The 20,064-nt window shown below is 34.4% G+C and overlaps 1 protein-coding gene and 1 long non-coding RNA gene across 6 annotated transcripts in view; one reads left to right on the top strand and one right to left on the bottom strand.

Annotated features, from left to right (window-relative positions):
- Positions 1-20,064, top strand: part of LOC107077802 (uncharacterized) — an 87,751-nt gene that overhangs the window by 8,241 nt on the left and 59,446 nt on the right. The gene's annotated exons all lie outside the window — the stretch shown is intronic.
- The window catches only part of fam49a (family with sequence similarity 49 member A), a 58,023-nt gene continuing 43,194 nt past the window's right edge, over positions 5,236-20,064 (bottom strand). For all 5 annotated transcript variants that reach the window (XM_015350749.2, XM_069178658.1, XM_015350746.2 and 2 more), the window contains 9 exons: positions 15,735-15,856; positions 13,001-13,106; positions 12,504-12,640; positions 11,871-11,948; positions 10,944-11,060; positions 10,757-10,836; positions 9,993-10,119; positions 8,741-8,811; positions 5,236-7,810 (listed from right to left, as the gene is read on the bottom strand). In XM_015350749.2, coding sequence (XP_015206235.1) covers positions 7,747-7,810; positions 8,741-8,811; positions 9,993-10,119; positions 10,757-10,836; positions 10,944-11,060; positions 11,871-11,948; positions 12,504-12,640; positions 13,001-13,106; positions 15,735-15,856 — 902 coding nt within the window. In that variant the 3' untranslated portion in view covers positions 5,236-7,746. The remainder of the gene's footprint in view (positions 7,811-8,740; positions 8,812-9,992; positions 10,120-10,756; positions 10,837-10,943; positions 11,061-11,870; positions 11,949-12,503; positions 12,641-13,000; positions 13,107-15,734; positions 15,857-20,064) is intronic.

The following is a 20,064-nucleotide window of genomic DNA, read 5'->3' as shown; positions in this document are numbered from 1 at the left end:
TGAAGACTTCTTCTGCACACTACGTCCATCTAGAATCCTTGTGTTGTGTTGAGAGACACAACAACACTTAACAACATTATCAGTTGTTCAAAACAATAATTGGAACGTCAATATAATGTTAGAATCTTGTTTTCTACAACACTTCTGTAGAAAAGGATTCTATCCTTCTTCCCCTTCTCCATCTAGTCACACTGCACACGTTTCAAACTCCTCCACAGCATCTGCACCTCTGCTGCTCAGCCGTGCCACATATCTGGCAACTAATTCTCAGCCTCTGCTGCTCAATAAGGCTGCTTCTTACTCACATCTTTCAGAGCCCCAGTGTGCAGCACGGGTTCTGTTCCATGTATATTTATTGTGTTTACATTTTCTAGACCATTCTGCTGATCTGTGAATTTTTCTTGTCCCACTACAATTTAGTAATGTTAAAAAAACTCAGTAATATCATCCACAGAACCTACTTCAGACAAAAGCTTACATTTATTTTGTATTATACATTTAATTTTAATTACATTTTAAATTTTCCTTGTTCTAGTAAAAATCTGTCATGTTGTGAAACAGGCTTAGCGTGTGTATTTAATGCAAATGTTAATGTTAATAATTATTTTTCATTCTACTGGAAAATCATGCATGATGAAATTTTAAAAAAAGCATCCATATATGGCAAAAGGTTACTACTTCTTTGGAACCCTGTCCAATCAAAGATAGATCAGGGCTGGAATCTATAAATGACTGGAGGTTATTCAAAGAAATTAGTCTTTGAATGAATGGGGAGGGTGTGCTCCAAAAAATACTTAATCTTAACCTTAAGTAGAAGTCCTGAAATCCCCGTAAATGTACGCTGAGAGACAGTCACACCGAACTGGGAGACACGACTCTGTAAAACAGAGTAATTGTCTTTAATTATTTTTGGGAATAGAAAGGATGTAAGAAGGAAAGTACCAGTGTAATATGGTTCTGTGTCTGGGAATTTGTTATCTGGTTGATGGTATGAAGAGCTGATTGTGACTCTGGTGAGTACTGTCATTACAGTATGCAGGGTATCCCCTGTGAATAAAAAAACAGTCCAACAGTCACTGCATAACTGACAAAGTCAGTTTTTGTAGATAACTGTGTAAATCAGTGGGTTTGTGATACACTGAAGATGACAGCATTAGGTATTTAATGGAGAGGCTTATATCCAGACAAGCAATATTGGTGGAGGCTACATTACAGGAAATTCAAAGATGGATAGAATTTGGTGAAATGATTCAGGAATTGCAGCCGTTGAATCCACTGACCGTCATCATTGTATTGCTTATAGGGGTCAAAGACAGTTAAAAATGATACTGATTATACGATGATGCCAGATATTATGATGGTCACCATATTAATGCCCTATATCTTAAAACAGGAAAAATGTGAAACTTTCACTGCTATTAAACTATTAAACAATCCTCAATGAATTCAATTCTTTCTTCACTTCCTTTAGTGCAAAACCTATACCATACAATACAGTACTTCATTCTAAGACACTATTATCTTTCAATATACTCTATTTCTGAGATTCAATCTTTTATATAATACTGTAAAAAGCAAAACTATACATTAGATACATATTCCATACAGATGTTTTGTTTAAGATTGTAGATTATACCACTTTTATTTTGAATTCTTATTCTTCTGCTTGATTCTGAGCTTCAGTTAATTTTAATAATATATTAAAACAACATTGTCTATTGTATAAGATAAAACTACGTGGGAATGCTGTATATTATTTTTAGCATAAGAACACTTTGTCACATGATAATAAATTTATGGTGACATGTATCTAAAGACCACTGCGGCAAAAATTCAATGATCAATAAAAAATAATGCTTTTTTTATTTGCTCATAAACTATTGACATACTGTAAGGCAATCAGACATTTTTTGGGGTTATACGATATAAAGACTCTTTTAATATAGCAGCTGGATGAAAAACTACTTGTAGGTCATATGAAGGTTCATGTGGCAAAAAAAGACCTTAGTAATTGTACTGAGGAATCATTAATTTCTAAAAATCCAAAAAGACAAGTGTTTGTTGGACACTCCATTCTCTAGAACACCACAACTGAGATTTGCACAGGAAACTGAGACAAAAAAAAACTTCTTGTTGTTGTCTTGTTGTAAAAGTCAAACAGCACATATCGTCCCTGTTGTCGTCTATGAGGGCACAAATGACTTTGGATTAAACATCACTTCCAGAATTTATACAAGGATCAATAAGAAATCAATTAAAAATGGAAGTCTATAGTGTCAAACCGGCAAATTCCATCCACCCATTTTCACTCCACTTTTCCTGGTGATGGTTGTGGTTGCAGGAAGCCGAGTAGATCAGCCCAGACTTCCCTGTCCTCAGCAACAGATTCCAGCATCTCTTGGGGGATCTCCAGGCATGCCCAAGCCAGCTGAGAGGTAGAATCCCCCCCTATGGATCGTTACCTTGTCATGGTGGTGGGGCTTGCGTTTCTCAGGGATGCGCTGAACTATGTCATACGGAGCCTTGTGCTCCTGGTAGGGTTTCTCTTGGCGAATAGGTCTGAGTTAACAGGACAGACAAAGAACAGCCCAAAAACGACCCTCATGACAATACAAACTAAGATCGAATGTAGCCTGCCCGGGACAGGGTTACCAGGACCTGCCCCTGGAGCCAGGCGAGCGCCTGGTGGCCGGACAGACCACATAACCCGGCCGGGGCTCAGCCCAAAAGGCAATGTGGGGCCATCTTTAAAAAAAAGACTACAAATTTAAATTAAAAAAAGATCAAATTCAGAAATGGTCAAGCACCTCACAGGTAAGGTACTGCATGCAGGTAGTAAAAACAAACTGTAAAAAAAGTCACAAAGCTTAAACAGGCTACAGTAACGTCCATCTTCGAGACATGTTGAGAAGCAATTAAAAATACAATGTAAAATTTAGAATTTAAAATAAGGGATGCAATAATCATACAACACTAATAAGGTGTAATTTTGAATAAGGTTTTCATTTATGACCATCACAATATAGAAATAATATTGCTGCTTTGGAATTTGTTCAGAGAAAAAGCAGATACTTTCTGGAACTTACTGGTATGTCCTTCAAAGACATTCTTAAGGAAAATAACCTTTTTAGTCTTGACACACAAGACTATGAGGGGACAGTTGCAAGTATTCAAAATCTTGAAAGGCACTGAACGTGCACTCAGTGGATTTCTTAAATGAACAGTGCAGTGGTTCTCAAACTTTTTGGACCAAGTACCACCCCTAATCCAACCAAAGCATTCAAGTACCACCTACAAGTCATCATCTCATAGGAACCCCAGAAATTCTCAATGACCAACATGAGCGCGCGTGCACACACACTCACACATACATATAATAAATATTATAATAAGAAACTTTATTTGACATAGCGCCTTTAAAGGTGGCTTCTCAAAGTGTTTTACAGAAAAAAAAACATTAACAACAACTAATAAAAAAGCACAACTTCAGTGAGAGGGGTGAGCCCGTTTAGTTGAGCAAAGCAGATGTGAATTAATTTTCCGAGCCTTGATACAATTCACAACAGAGTCTAACAGATATTAAATCGTCAGGCGGCAAAGGTCTCGCACTGGATGTTGTTGCATACATTAATTTCTGGAGCAACCTCTCTAATTCGTGCAACTACATCGTTATGTCGGCTTTTCATTGCTCTAGCACCATCTGTACAAACTCAGACGCATTTTATCCAGTCGAGGCCATTCTCTTCGATAAATTCATTCAGAAGCTGGAATATGTGCTCTCCTAGTAGTTCCTGTTGGTAGCGGTTTTCAGAACAGAAAGTCCTCATGGGACATACCCTCAAACTCGTATCTAACGTAAACGAGCAAATTGGCCAAATCGACTACAGACTCATCTAATTGCAGTGAAAAACATCTGATCATCTTAACGCGCTCTATCAGTGTACTTTTGATATAATCCTTCATTTCAATAATTCTATGAATGACTGTGTCTTTCAGGGGGAGGGGGGCAGCAGGTCGAGATGTTTAGCAGCCTTTTCTCTACACATTATACGTGTCAGCTCTTTTGCCAACGGTAAATAAGGTTCTTCAAAAATAGTGTAGCTTACCTGCTTTAGCAATCCGCAAGCTTGCATTTTTCCGCGCTTCCGTTTTTATGTCCGTATTTAGATTTTTTATTTCATGCGCATGAGAGTGAAACACAGAGACACTCGGTGTATTTTTCTCAAATTAGAACAGTTCTTAAATATTTTTCTGTTATCACGCTTTCCTGTGCTCACAAGTTTACCTGCGTTCGTGGCACGTATTTCTATGCATTCCTGTGTTTACAACGTTGGCATTGTTCCAAAATCACGCACATTCTCCATTCTCCCTATTTGCTGGAGATACATTAGCTTTATTTAAATACAATTGGTCACTTGCGTCTTTAGCACGCATTCCTATAGAGTGGTATAGAATTACAGAGTATCTCTTGTGTCCACTGAAGTATTAGCGCGCACTGTATCGTAGTACGTAGGCTGCGTATTCGACACGTATTAAAATACAAAATATGAAAACCCGTCCAGATTTTTCAGGGCACACGACAGTTCCAGGGTCATTTGGCGTACCACCTGGCAGCACTCCACGTACCACTGCTGGTACGCGTACCACAGTTTGAGAACCACTGGTGTAGTTCATTAAGTGTAGTTAAAGCTGACCCCCTGGCTGGATAAAAGCTCTGGATCAATTAACTACTAATAAATGGGCTAGATGGGCCAAATGGCCTTTCATTTGTAATCTTTCATGTATTTCTATATTTCTGATAATCCATCATGCCACACCATGCCTCCTCTGATTTTACATAATTCTTCCTTCATATGAACACAGGATTCTATATGGCGTATCCTCTACAAAGCTGCTTATTAAAAGTATATAGCAATACAGTATAACTGAAAGAAGCTAGAAATGAGGGATGGCCAATATCAACAATTTCAGATGGCCAATATTTCAAGTATGAAAGCCTGAAATTGTAGATGTCAGGAAATATGTCCCCCCCCCCCCCCCCATCAATAAAACATAAACCAAACACATCATGGAAAACACAAATACATTTAAGACCAAAGTGGCTACAAAAATAATAGTTTTGTGATTTAAGATTCTGTTCCCTAGTATAACACTATTGGTTACAATAATTCATGTTTCATTTTAATGACACATTATATATAAAAAAGGAACAAAGTAACGGTAACGAAACAGGGCTTTAGGTTACGTAAAGGTACCAGTTTTATTTTCACTCCAGACATCCATATAATATACAAGGCAAAACCATCAAAGAAGTTTTTGTAATCCATTTTTCCAAACCACACAACAAATAAAACAAGTATTGTCAGTTTCAACAGCATTTTGCTAATATTTTATATAGCTGGGAATTAGCATTTTTTCACACTGTAGCATCAACTAAATATTTAAGACAATACTGACACGGAAAGAACAGATTTTTTTTGCAATGACAATATGCAAAGAATTTCCACTACTGTTGGTAATATTTTGTATAACAACTCATTTTAAAGCAAGCTATTATATTTACTTTTAAAAGGCTATTCACACCATAGAGTTCATTTCTTGCAGTGTTTACATGACAAAACTGAAACCTATAGAACTACCCTGTCCAATCTGATCACAAATGCAAGGAGAAACATTGTACTGTTGTGGACAGAAATGTGTTGCATTGTTAGACATAAGCAACATTTGCTTTATTCTAAACTTGATCAGTGTAAGAAATGAGTAATGCAAGCTGGTATAGCTAGTAATCTGAAGAAAGTAAAAGCAAACAAAACGAAGCATATCTTTCATGAAACCATGTCTTTATTAAATTTTACAGATTAGAAAAACATTAATTTTAACTTTTAAAAAATATATTTACCTCAACCCAAAACGGTGACCATTTTCTTTTGCATTGCCATGCAGGTGGGACTAAACATTTCTTCATTAAATCAATGATAAACTGTTACACAAGAATTAATTCAAGATACTAGAAAAACTACCATCAAGGTTAAGACGAAGCGGTAAAGACAAACATGTTGGCAAAAGAATGAATAAACAGTGTAGTGTGAATAGCCCTGAAGTACTTTCACAAACTCTGAAAATTTAATAAATATACATTAAGATTTGAACAAACGTCCAATTTTCCAAAATATCGAAAAGCAATTAAATGTTTAGTATAAAGGATGATCAAACCTTTTCTCCAGTGGTTAATACTGATGTGGTTAATGTACCGTGTCAAAAAACTCCTTGCATACAAAAGTAAAATCAGCTCACCAAGTAAATATAACGTCCATTTGATCAGCATCTATTAAGAGGAAATGTCGCTACGATACAATAAAAATGCATTAAATTACACAAGTTAACAAATTATGAAAATGTGGGAAATATTACCTTTGAAGTTAAATTTATGATTACAACTGATAAGCTTATATTGGCAAATACTTCCACAAATGTGCCATTTCCACATGAGTATTTCCATATGAAAAACAGCAAGTGTCCCCTTCACAAATCTCCTTTGATAAAGCAAGACTTAAAATGTACTTTAAATCCTTTGTGAATCCCTAGCTTTTTCACTCTATAAAAAAATTGAGGCAATACCACACAGAGCAACACATAACACTACCTTTTGCTAAAAACAATAAAACAGTTTCATCACTGAATTACCTGCATAACTGAATTATGAACTTGAATGGAACTGGCTGTTTAGATATTTATATGAGGTACAGTATGATCAGAAACAGCGACATATGCGTATTTGTTTTCAGTATTTTGAAAACCGCCATTCCTGAATCTTTGCATTTAATGGAAAAGTCAGGAGGACAGAATTCAGCTTGTTTCATTCTTGCCTGGCTGAACTCCATCTTGGCAGGATTTACTTCTACATATTTAGGTAAATTGACCCCAGACAGTTCTCTGAGGCCAAAAGAGCCCTTCCTGTGGTTCTGCAGCCAAACGGACTTGGACATATCTGCTGATCTACTGAACACAATGCTAACAATTAACCCTTAGGACCACACCCTGCAGAACTTCCAGCCAATTTTAGTATGTGCCTTGTTTCTAAATACAAAATACAAATACAGTTTAGCATAAAAATAAAACACAGAAGATACTAAAATGTGTTCATTTTTATTTTTTAATATTTCTTATGTTTTAAAAGTCCCATTTTATGTCTCTCAATTTTAAATTAAAGCTACATCTTTTTTTAAATCATAGCAATTAGATACCAATCAACAACAATGTCCCCTACACATACACAACTTGTTTTGAAAATTTGGTAATTTCAAAGGCAAATTGGGCCTTTCCTTTCCTGTAAACACCCATTTAAACACCAAAACACACCAAAAATATGTTTATGCATAAAATAATACATTTGCTACCTGGTATAAGTTTCCCTGAATAAAAGAGAAAATCTTTTTTGCTATTCTTTTCTGTAAAATTGTCAATTAGGGGAATTGGAACGCAAATAAAAAAAATAAAAAGCAGTCGCATGCCAAGCAGTTTTGCATGTTTCAGTTTATAAGGCTGTAAGGTATAATTAATTTGTGCTTCAACAAACAATAGTATTGGCAATTGGTTTTAGAATAAAGGCATATTTTCTATAAGTATCATTAACTAGGATGGAATAGCTATGTAAATACACACAAGTATTAACATCAAGTCTTTTAAATTATGTAAACATATACATCTTCTGAGGTCAGAACATAGATCCTCTTCATATAAAAATTGTTACTGAAGCATTGCTCGGATGGCTTTTGGAGTTGTCTCATCATTCAGGTGTTTTGTGGTGAACCTGCAAATAAGAAAAAATCTTCCTTTGGCAAATACACATACAGTGCATAAATATCTTGCATTAAGAAAGAAAACCATATATAAACCAATTCATTGTTCTCATTTACTCTGGTAATAACTTGCATCAGAATACTGTTAACAGTTTCTCAGAAGTTATGAAAAACTAACATTCTAAAAAAGAGAAATGTAAACATAATCGCATACTTTCAAATAAAAGTGATAACTTTTCATATATACTAGAAATGCTGCTAATCTTTTAATTGTGTACGAGATCTTATCAACAATAATAAAAGTTTCAATAAAGAAATGTCCAAATTTTCTATTGTAAAATGTGGTGAATTTAAGATGAAATAAATTGGTGCATTTAGAAAGCCTGATTATTATAGAACTACATAAACACACAACATGTGAAAGGTAATTATAATGCTGGCTTATGCAAAGCGTTTTTGAATATTATGGTCATATGAAAGGATGGCAGTGCTGCAAAGCAAGTGTCCTGATCTTGTACACTATCCGTAGTATTAGTATTATCCTGGTATTACCAGGATATCCTTCTGCCATATTTATTCATAAACTAGTCCACAGCAGTCAAATAAAAAAATACTCACATTTGTAATCCTTTGATAGCTCTTTAACTAATATGTATGAATTTAAAACAAACAGGTTTTTACCACATAAGTGTGACTATTTAGTTGTCTGTTTCCATCATCACGTCTAAGACATGATGCTTTTCATTAAGTCTAAGACATGGACCTCTGACATGCAAAATATAAAGCTCAGCTCAGATGGTAAAATAGTTTTCCTGGACACAGCATTTCCACTACATTTTTTAACACAAAACCTGAATAGGAAATTGATATAATTCTTAATTTTTTCATCACCGTATACATCATAAACATACTACAAATGAGAAAAGAATATTACAACTTACTTGAGTGCATTCAAAAGACCCTCCACATTGTCTGCTGGCTGATCTTTCAGAACTTTTATGCAGCCCTTCATCTGAAAGAAAAAGTTCAATACAAAGAAACCAGGATAAGCATGATTTTGGAAAAGCCTTGGCTTTTTTAGCTATTTATGAATAATAAAAACGGTATAATGCTAAAAACACTAAAGCTATGAAAAACAAAAATCTTCCTTTATGATGGAGAAAATGCAGAGGTACAATACATTAAAGGCCTGTAGCACAGGGCTTTGCTCAGGGTACTGAGACCTGAAAATGTTTGATCACAAACTGGAAAGCAGGTGCAGCTTTTGTATACACTAACACAATAGGAAAATACTAAAATCTAAAATATTTTTGTTTTATGTTCATAGAGTTTGGAATAATAACGACAAAAGTCACCGCCAGCATCCACCAAAGCTCCAGTTGAAGCTTCAGTCTCACTTTTTGTACATTGTACATTATCTTGTGCTTTTTCGCTGAAAACTGTGATTAACCTATACTGTAATAACGTAAGGTAAAAATCCAAGCCATTCTATTCTTTATCATGCATTTTCTATTTACTGAAGTTCAGTGTAGGGTAATTAAATATACGACACTTATAAATCCATTAGAAAATGGTTCTCAATCTCTCTCCCAAAGTTTAATTTACTGTACCGTACATTTTTAGTGCATGGTGTATTATTAAGTGTTACATTTTTCTAATTGTAGGATTTTAAAACATTTCAAAACATTTTTCATTCACCATTTTTAATTTCTCTCCCTATATAAAGGGAATTCATGGACTGCTAGCAGTTGCTACATTCTCTTTCTTGCTCCCTACCCCCTCCCTTATTAGCACACACACACCTGTTAACCATTAAAAGTCAATAAACCCTGGTACTCTTACCATTCTGCTCTCTAGTTCCTCCTGTCTCACTTACCAACAGAGGTAGGAAACATTAGGGAGGATTGCTCTAATATTTATTGTATGAATGGTAATTCTCTGTGCTCAGCCCATGGCTAAAACAGGGTCTCTTCTGACTAACTTTAAAACTCAGATTACAAAAAAGACTTGCAGTACAGAACCCTTATGCAAGTCAGGGAGTGGGTCTAAAATTAAATGACTGAGGCTGTTTGGAAGGGCAAAATCTTATTATTGTTAAATTTAGTGGGTGACCAATGGAACAGTTCTCAACACTAATATAATAACACTTTAGCATAGCATTGATAAAGATAAATAATAAAAAAAAGTTCTTACATCAATTTTTGATGTCTTTGTAAAGGCACCAGCTGGATGAACATGATCATACAAAATGATGACACCAACCATGACTCGCATACAAAACAGCAAGGTATCTTCACTGTTGAATCTACTTGTGTAATCCCTAAGAAAAAAAGACAATATTTTGTAAAGATTTTAAAAAAGCTTTTGCATACATATTTTTACCAAACGTAATCACCTCTGAAGAGTTCTTTTTAATGTTATATTAAACAATTCTATCAGGCTGCACTAGTTGAGACCAATAATACAGCACAGAATATTTTAAATGTGATGGGGATTGCTAATATTTCATCAGATTTGGGTAATAAAACAATTTGCAGAGACAACATTGTAAGAACACATTAAAAAGAATTGTTACTCCCCATTCCTTATTTAAAAATTAAGGAATTATATGCAATGAATCTGTCAAGAAGAGTCACTAGCTACAACATCATTCTGCAAGACAGCTACATTTTAATGGACCTTTTCATCAAGAGTAGATCATAAAGTGTTCACAATTCAAGTCTGTCATTTTCAGGATCATATTACAGTTCACAGAAAAGAAGCCTTAGCAGCACTAAGTTTGAGGACAGCTGCATTGCTTGTTCATGTCACATTTCATGTAAAAGCCCCACACCTGATATGACCAGGAGACATAAGTGATATCATATAACCAAACCATTGCATAATTACTCAAAAAGAGACAAGATTTGTGATCATTGATTACTGATGTTGTATATCTAGATTCCAAAATTACTTACGGTGTTTCCAGCATAACTTTACATACACTGGCCATAGTACTTAAGCAGTCCGTTGTGTTCTCAAGTGGTAAAGTCTTGTTCTACACACAAATAAAAAAAAAACAGAAAAATAAAAAAGGACTTAACTTTTATTTACAATTTTATTTATATTTTATATTTATTGCCAATTATAAATGTATGCCTTTACCTCAGACACAAAGTTTGTTGTGGCAGTACTAAGAGTTTTTAACATTGGAGTGGCTTCTGCATAAAAGAGTGACATTCTGTTGGCCATTTCATTGTTGACTTCATTTTCAATGTCTAACTGCACAAAACAGAAAATAAGACTTTAGCATAGAAAGACCAAGGTTAGAGCATCTGGAAAGACTAGAAATGGCTAATACAACACCTATCTATTAAAAGGATCTAAAAGCAAAACCAATTAGTTACAAACAAATTAGTCTATGTTAAATAAGACGTAGAAGCAATAAGTAGAACTAAAAGATCAATTTGATAAATATTGCACAATGAAGAATATTAATGTATTTGGAACCAAAAAATAAATATAAAATGGTAAACACTGAATCTGTAGAAACTCATAAGATTTAGGCATTAATGTGAACATCATTTTCATCTTCCATAAAATGCAGGAAATAATGTAACAATTTTAGAATATATTGCCACCAACAATTTAAATTACTTATGTTAATACTGCAGAGCTACAAAAACCTCCTTCAGAATACTATATAAAATTCCTATTTACAAGACAAAACACATTGCTGCTCTGGAAATTGTTGATAGAAGATTGACCAGGTATGTTCTCAAACTCAAAGGAATGTCCTACTTGGATAGGCTAAAAGGTCTAAATCATTTTATTCGGAAACAGAGGTGGCAGATTTAAGCATTCAAAATCCTAAGGGCATTAAATAAGTCAAGCGTATGGATTTCTTCAGTATGAAGACTGAAACACAAACAGGAGACTGAATTGTAAATGCAGACTGCTGTCAAGACTAGTAAATACTCAATTGATTTGTCTTTAGTGTGATCCTAAAGGAAAGAGTTCAATAAAAAAATAATTCAGAAGACAATAAAATGTGAAAATATTAAGTTTAGGTTGTGTTATACTGAAACTTACGTTCATGTTATTTATCCTGTTTCTGCTTATTGTCCGTCTGTAATAACTGAAGTCATTCTGAATAGCTGGATTTCTCATCTATAAATAAGAGGAAATAAAATTGTGATTTAAAAAGTTAGGAAGACTAATTATTCCTTAGACCCTTAGATTCCTTAACTGAATAAACAATGACATTTATATATGTTTTCCAAATTCAAGAGGAATATTTTTATATAATGTTATATTCAAACAATTTAACAGAATATAATTTTTTCCTTCTGTAAATGCATTTTTAAATTATTCTGAGAGTGTTCAATGTACTTTCTTAAGTTAAATATGTTTTATCTTCATATTCTAGTAACATGAATTTGTATTTATATAATGGAACTTACTGTCCCAAAAAGAACACTTCATAAGAGAAATTCTTTCACACCTATTACTTTCACTGTTATAGGAAGGAAATGTCATCCATGAAGTTAATGGAAACAAAATTACAAAATAATTACCATATTAGCAACAATTGTCTTATGTGATAGTGTACAGTACATAGGTGATGTAATAATAACAAAACACTACAGAAAGGTTTCACTCCAATGTTTCTATACTTAAACCTAACAAACAATTCTACAAAAGTTTTTTTTTTAAGCACAGGACCTTCAGCTCATCAAAACGAAGTGTAAAGTGAAGAATCTCGGCAAACTGCTTTGCCAGAGCTTGCTCTTTCTCCAGATGTTGTGTTGGTGTGTAGGGTGGGAATGTCAGTGACTCCAAGAGGCTCTGTAATGCTTTCTCTACAGGAAAGAAGAAAATTCATTCACATTCGTGCTCCTTAAACAGGATACTGATAACAAGGAGCCAATGACACAAACATAATAAGGTACTTCAACCCCTGAGAACTGACTTCACCTTTAGGTATAGACATTATGTACAAGATCTATAGTGACAGACCAACATTGCATGTTTACATTCATTACTTTTGAATATTGCAGATTCCACATCATGTTAGTTCAGGCATATGAGAAGGGGAAAAAATCTGAGAAGCAACAGGAACTCTGCTGAACAAGCTATAAAGTTAGTTAAAAACGATAAAAGTTTTTTTTCCCCTCTATTATCAATATTTAATATATTTAGTGGCATTAAACAAAGTTTACCTAGTCTCAAAGAAAATTCATAGAACCTCTTGAGGCGTATGACTAATGGACAGACAGAATTCCATGCTCTCTCCTGAAGATGGATATCATTTGGATTTTGTATTGCCTGCAGAACAAAGCAAACAAATTATATCCTTGCCAGATATGACTCTGAATTTCACATCACTTTAAGAGCAACTGCTAATTTATTCAAATAACATTTGGTATAGGCACAGAAACAACAATTTTAAAAGTTTAAACAACTCTTCTCAAAAGATTAATTCTAATACTAAAGGTATTTCTTGGTTTAATTTTTTTGTTTCAAATCTGGTTTATTCCACACAAATTTCAAAGAATGTAGGACAGAGATGAATCTTTAGAAAACAAAATGACAAGACAAAAGATATTTTCTTCCCCACAACTATGATGCAGGAATTGTTGAACACTGTTCCCAGTCAGAAGGATTATATTTTCAGAGGCTTTCCATAAACTGCACTTCTATTTCAATTTCTTGATTTTCAGGACTATTTCTGATGTTATCCTGTGATCATGGCACAGGAAACTCTTTAATTGCTTGAAATTCTTAAAGTAATTAACTACTTAAGGATTGTGCAGTGTTTAACCCCCAGGGATATCTGATTTTTCTTTCACAAAATATCTTTTTTTGTATCTTTTGTAATCTTTTTTTAAAGATTTTGTCATTTTTAATTCAAACACTGAGAAATAATTAGTTGTACTATAAGTAATTTGTTAAGGATATTATTTCTTGTTAAGGTTATTATAGATGAGAAAAAAAAAACTAGAAAAAATTACATGAAGTGACATTCAACAAGAATCCTGAATACCATTTCAATAGTGTATACACATAAAATGCAACTGTCTAGTAGGATACAATACATATTGAACTTCCTTGAGTGCCAAAAATTAGGCATTAATTTGAAACTGATTAAAAATATATATTTTTGAAAATGTCACATTTAATTGTTAATTAAACAGAGATTAGTCCAGTTTTAAGTTCTACTCTAACAGATAAGGAATAAAATTATATATAGTATCTCCGATACTGTATTTATGACCTTGTGACCTTGAAACCTTTATCACTATCTTTAACCCAAATTAATAATTTGAAAATATAATGACAATGAAAATATAAACAAATTACAGTTTCTCTGCACCACCTTGCACATCATGTTTAATATACTGGCAGGTAAACAGAGGTAGGCTGTCTTTTACCAATAAACCATCGGCAGGTTTTCCTACCATCTCTGTATATCATACAGATATTAGTATCTCCAAAATTTAAGAGCTAACTGCCCTGGCAAGGAGACTTTGCTTACAGCTTGGGGATTTGCCTGACTTAATGCATACATTATTGAGGTGTAATGATTCAGAATCGGTTACAACAAAATCAAGAGCAGGACTATTATAAAAAATTATAAAAAAAATAATTGATGCTAAATGAAAATGGGAAAAGCTCACGCTTTCTTACTGATACATGTTGCTTGCCAGACAGGATGTGACAGTTTACACTATAAGCAGACGGGTAAACTAAAAACCTGTGCTAAATATACCACTTGGTCCAATGTGACACTTTGACACCCAGCAAATCTGTTATATAGTGTTTTGTAATGGAATACCAGTTCACTGCAGGACACACAAGCATGTGTGCACACACTAAGACTATTTCTAGAAATTTAATTAAAGCAGCATGCCTCCTTATGTTGGGATATGACCAGAGCACCTAGAGAAAACCAAATAGGAGAATAAAGCAGACTCCACACTGAAGGCTCAGTCCAGAATGAAACCCCAAGAGCCAAGAAGTGGAAGGGAGCAGTATGACACCACACCACCCCTAGGCAATATGAGACAGTAATGAAAACCAGTTCATTGTAAATATCGTGATGTAAATGTGATATTGTTCATGGGATGTTCAGAATCAATTAAAGAGCTGTCAACATGGCTTTAAAATCTCAGAGATATTATGACACTGTTTCTTTGCGTTTTACATCTCATTTAGCGTTTACTTTTGTTTGACTTTCGATTGATTTCCTCCTGTCTCCCAATGGACAGATGTCTCTCCTGCACATCTCACAGTACTGTATAATGTTATTAATATAATGACTAAATAAGAGAGACTGTCGTACCTGTGATTTCTCGATAGTTACACATGCCTGTCCTCCAATATTCAATGCCAAGATGCCTCAGGCAAACATGTCATTATAGACGTTTAATAAAACTGCATAATTTACATTACTACAATTGTAGTGAACTTGTGCAACTGGTAAAAGTCTGAATTGCAATGAGTAGCAGAACAAATGCATAAATACTAACTGACACTTTGGCTTAGAATATAGAGTGGGTTATTACATGATTATGAAAATACTTAACTCTAAAAGAACTTCTAATATTAAATGGAAATTTTTTATTTTGCCAGACAAGGAAAGACTAAATACACCTCTATTTTCACTTAACCAACATTTAGGCTAATACCAGCTTTAAAAGATTTCAGGCCTGTGATAACCTAACCTAGGATGAAGGGAGACCCTATGACTTTTTTTTAAAGAAAATGTAACCAACTGTACCACTAATGCAGAGCTAGATTTTGCTTTCCACAGATTACATCACTTTTTGGCAGATGTAGGAGCCAAGGAATACATTATTTCTTGGCCTGGGGTGCCCAGGAGCCTTTTGAAACAGTCCACAAAAGAAAAGGATGAAAGATGTTTTGTAAGAATAGTAGCAGCAGAAGACATACTTCTCTTATCTCTTGCCCAGCTCCCTTGTATGCCTGGAGGCCAGACAGAATGCTCTCAGAGTCCTGCAGCACTGCATTGACTTGGTTCCACACTTCCTTTTCACAGTCTGTGGGCTGTGCATCTAAGAGGCAACAAATATCAGTACTTAACAAGAACATGTATATCCCTTAATAATGCAATTTGAAAATATTACACAATTCAATTTAGGTATGATTAAAAGAATGTGATATCATAACACTTTTTTTCTGTAGTATATTTCATTTTCCTGCTCCTGATTTCACTACCCAACATTGCCCTAGATGCTTGATTTCTTAGGACAGATCCTATTAAAGGACAAATAGCATCATTTTCAAACTATTAAAGGAATTGTATTTTTTCATTCACTGTATTCTTCAATTCAATCTATTAATGTTGGTGCTGATGCAATGAAAACTGCCTCTGACCCACTCCGATCCAAAGGCAAGTCTGTCTTAGTAGCTCATTAAATCAAACCCACAGGCTAATCTGTAACAGTTAATTTATGATGTCACATGACTTCAATCAATAAAATGGTTTCTTTGTGAAGACGGTTAGTAATCTTGCATTTCTATGTGACAAGACACTTGTGGGTTGTTGCCTTATGCTGACCTTCAGCCGAGTCTAATTTGACTTTTTTTTTTGCAGTTTCAGGTTTTTCACAGTGTTAGCCCATTATAAGGCTGAGCAATCACAGCTACACTACATGTTCATTCAGCCACGGAATTACATCCCAGTTTCACTAATGGTATACAATATTCTATTAAAATAAACTTGAGTCATCAGAGTAGCTTACTCAGTAAATTTATTTTAGGATACAAGTTGAGCCCCTTTACCCATACTGCCACTTGGAACCAACTCTGACTGATTCTCCAACTGAAGATACACAGTCGGCTGAGAGCAGCCATGGATGGGATTGAGTTGGCTAGTGTCTCTTAACCTTACAGCACAACAGCAACCCTTGCAACTTCAAAAGACCTTGTGAGCTTTTAGTGTTTTCAGGTAGAGTCACATCCCCTGTGTAATCAATGTATACATTCCTGTCAGGCCAACGTTGGTGTGTACAAAAAAAAAGTAACGACATGATCTCCGCAGCTCTGATTTAACCGTCAGTGAGCTTAGCTAGTTATTCAAAAAGAATGGGAAAAAAAAAAAAATGATCAAAAGAAAAACTTTAGAGCTAATGGGAAGGTCATTTATAAAATGTGTATAGATTTTTTCAATGGAAAAATGTTCTTGATATAGGTCATTTCAACTTGAACTTTTAAAGATCGATAATAACTCAGACTATTTCCTCCTCTTTTCACTATAATTAAGAATGGAGATGCAGAAAACATATTAAAGGGAAGTTAATTAAAACCAAATTTAGGACAGTTATCTCCTGGAAATTGAAATAGTTTGGAGCTTACTCAGTAAACTGGAAAAATAGTACTGAGAAAGGATACGTGAAAAACTTCTTGTTCTAATGTAAATAAATCTAGATACACTGTTGAATCATTGTAAATCACCATTCGAGTTGACTTTTTTATAAATTTCAACTGAATTGTTATGCATTATATAAACTTTATGTATTGCATGAACAGTAGCTGTTGCTATTGTTTATCCTCTTTATAATTGCTTTTAAATACAATGAGTATTAGTATTCTGTTGGTTGTACAAAGATTGGCTTATGAAATTGGACAACACTACAACTGTAATTTGTTCTATCGTAAATTGATTTAAATTTAGTTTGAGGTACCTTGGGCCATGTAAGTTGTTAATTGTATTGACAGCATACGTGAAACATGCTAAGCAAAGCAGCAATTAAAACATTTTATACATCACATAAAAATGGCATCACTGTACAAAATCCATGCACCACTAAGCATTCCAATATGTACATCTACTGTACATGAGTCACACACAATGGAACTGAGAGTTGTATTGAATTTAACCCAAATTAAACATGTAACATGCATATTATACTAAATAGATCCTAGTATTATTTGTTATTAAAACCGCAGTTTTAATTTCCATGCATGCTCAGAACACAAACTGATGATGATTCAAACCAGTAATGCATGCTTTCCAGAAAACTAACTTTGTAGGAAAAAAACAAAAACCTACAAACTCAAATTTCAATTAAATCCTTAAATGTTGATGATCTTGCATGTAAAGTGTATAGTGGAACATCTTAACAAGTGCAACCAGTACAGGTAGTGGACAAAATAAAATGACAATATCTTGGTAAATGAAGGAAACCAAGTATATTGAAAGCAAGAGCTTCCATACAAGAATGGCTAACCAATCCTAATAGTTGCCTACAATTACGGCTAGCATGGCTGCAAGTGGAGTCCTCTGACTTTCAAAGAATGGTGATTATTAGGGAGCATTTGGAAGGACATTCAATGATCAAGACAGCTCAACCTGCTTATGTTTCATAAGTAACAGTGTCTAAGGTGATGTCAGCATGGCACAGCATCAGTGGCACAGGACCACAGTGGGCAAAAGCACATTCTCCAAGACTGTGATTAAGCGGAAGGCAAAACATGTGAGCAATCATAGATCAATTGATTTTAAATGTAAATCTGGTGCCTGAGCAGCTAGTTTCATCAAATAATATGCTGCTAAGAACTCCACAGACGGTTTGCAGTGCACAAACTATTAATCGCACCTCGCAATGCAAGTCTGCAAGTCATGGGGTAGACACAGCACAGGCAATAGACTATCAAGCAATGGAAAAATATGATGCAGTCAGATGAATCATCCTCCACAATGTTCTCAACAAATGTGTGGGAACAAAGAATTTTACAGCCCCAAGTGCTTGGTTCCAACAGTGGTTCTGTAATGTTGAGGGCCACATTTTCCTGGCATGGTTTGGGTGCACTCTTTTTTTTTTTTTTTTTTTTTTTGAGAGAGTAAGGTTGTTGCTCATCACTGAGTAATTGTACTGGGTGATCATCTTCATCCCGATTATTTTCTCGAGCAGAGTGGTGTGTCTTCCAGGACAACCCCGTCCAGATGGGTGGTTGCCCAATGTTTTGAATAAGCACGAGATAAGTCAACAGATCCAATCAAGCATTTATGGGAAATTCTGGTAGAAATACTCTGGAATTTTTTTTTCCCCACTTCCATCAACCAGTTTCTTCAGAATGGAGCCACATCCCTACTGCAGAATTCCAGACATTGGTAGATTCTGTCACTGCACATACAGGCTGTACTGGGTGCATTTAGTGGCCCAATGCCCTATTAAAACACTTTATAATGGTGTTTCCATGGATTTTGTCCACTACCTGTACCTCATTCAAGGCAACAGCAGTATTAGTGGTGGGGATTTGAACACATCAGTTATCAGTCATGAGTCTAATAACTCACCAACTACGCTTTCTCTGAAAAGGTGTAGAAAGAAACTAAAATAAAATTATGATACCAAGTTCCAGGAAGGTCTTAGCTAATTCAAGACACTTTATATTATTGATCTACACTTCAGAGCACAATTAAATGTCATTCATAACATTATACAGATACATGAACAAGACGATTATAATGCAAGATTGTCAGGTTTTATTTTAGTTGTCTTCACGGTTGTAGGAATTCCATTCAGTTTCATGTGAGGAAAGTCACTTATAAATACATGTGTCATAAAATACATAAGATCCACAAGAATCATAGTCATTTTGAATGTGAAAAATGGCAACTAAATTAAGCCTTCACTTAATTCTATTAGGCACTTTTTATGAAAAACGATAAAATGTGGACACTGTAGATCTCTTTGGAAACAGCTTTGCATTACAATTTAATTACATTTACACTGTTCTAGAGACAAAAGGTATAAAAACCGATCATCGAGTTTTAGTATGAAGTAGTACAGTTTGTATAGTTGAGAACATACTGTAAGACATTCCAGTATGTTAACATACATGCAAATACAGTATATAAAAAGGGGTATACAAACAGCAAAACAAAGCCACATCTTTCATGATATTTATTAGGTTGATTTTTGTTTTAACTCCAATAACCATTTAGTAGCCACCTTAATTCCAAAATAATAGTATTATACTTATTACCATTAATACATTTAATCAGTAGTAGCAATACCACCACTATCTGTAAAGGTGTTGGGAAACAATTCCACTTAACAGCTACCATGAATTTTAAATAAAACATAAGATTACAAAGCAGACTCACTAAACACTTTATTAAACTATGAAGTTGCAGTCACCTTAAATAGTAATCTTCTTTCTTCTGAGAACAGTGACCTAATAGGTCATTTAAATAATATGCAATATGTAGTATGTTGCAGAAAATTCTTGTTCCCACTCATATCAATAAAAA

This window comes from Lepisosteus oculatus, chromosome 2, assembly GCF_040954835.1.
Source record: "Lepisosteus oculatus isolate fLepOcu1 chromosome 2, fLepOcu1.hap2, whole genome shotgun sequence".
NCBI classification, from domain to species: Eukaryota; Metazoa; Chordata; class Actinopteri; order Semionotiformes; family Lepisosteidae; genus Lepisosteus; species Lepisosteus oculatus.
The sequence above is the reverse complement of the archived record's forward strand: the minus strand, read 5'-3'. Positions and strand labels throughout refer to the sequence as shown.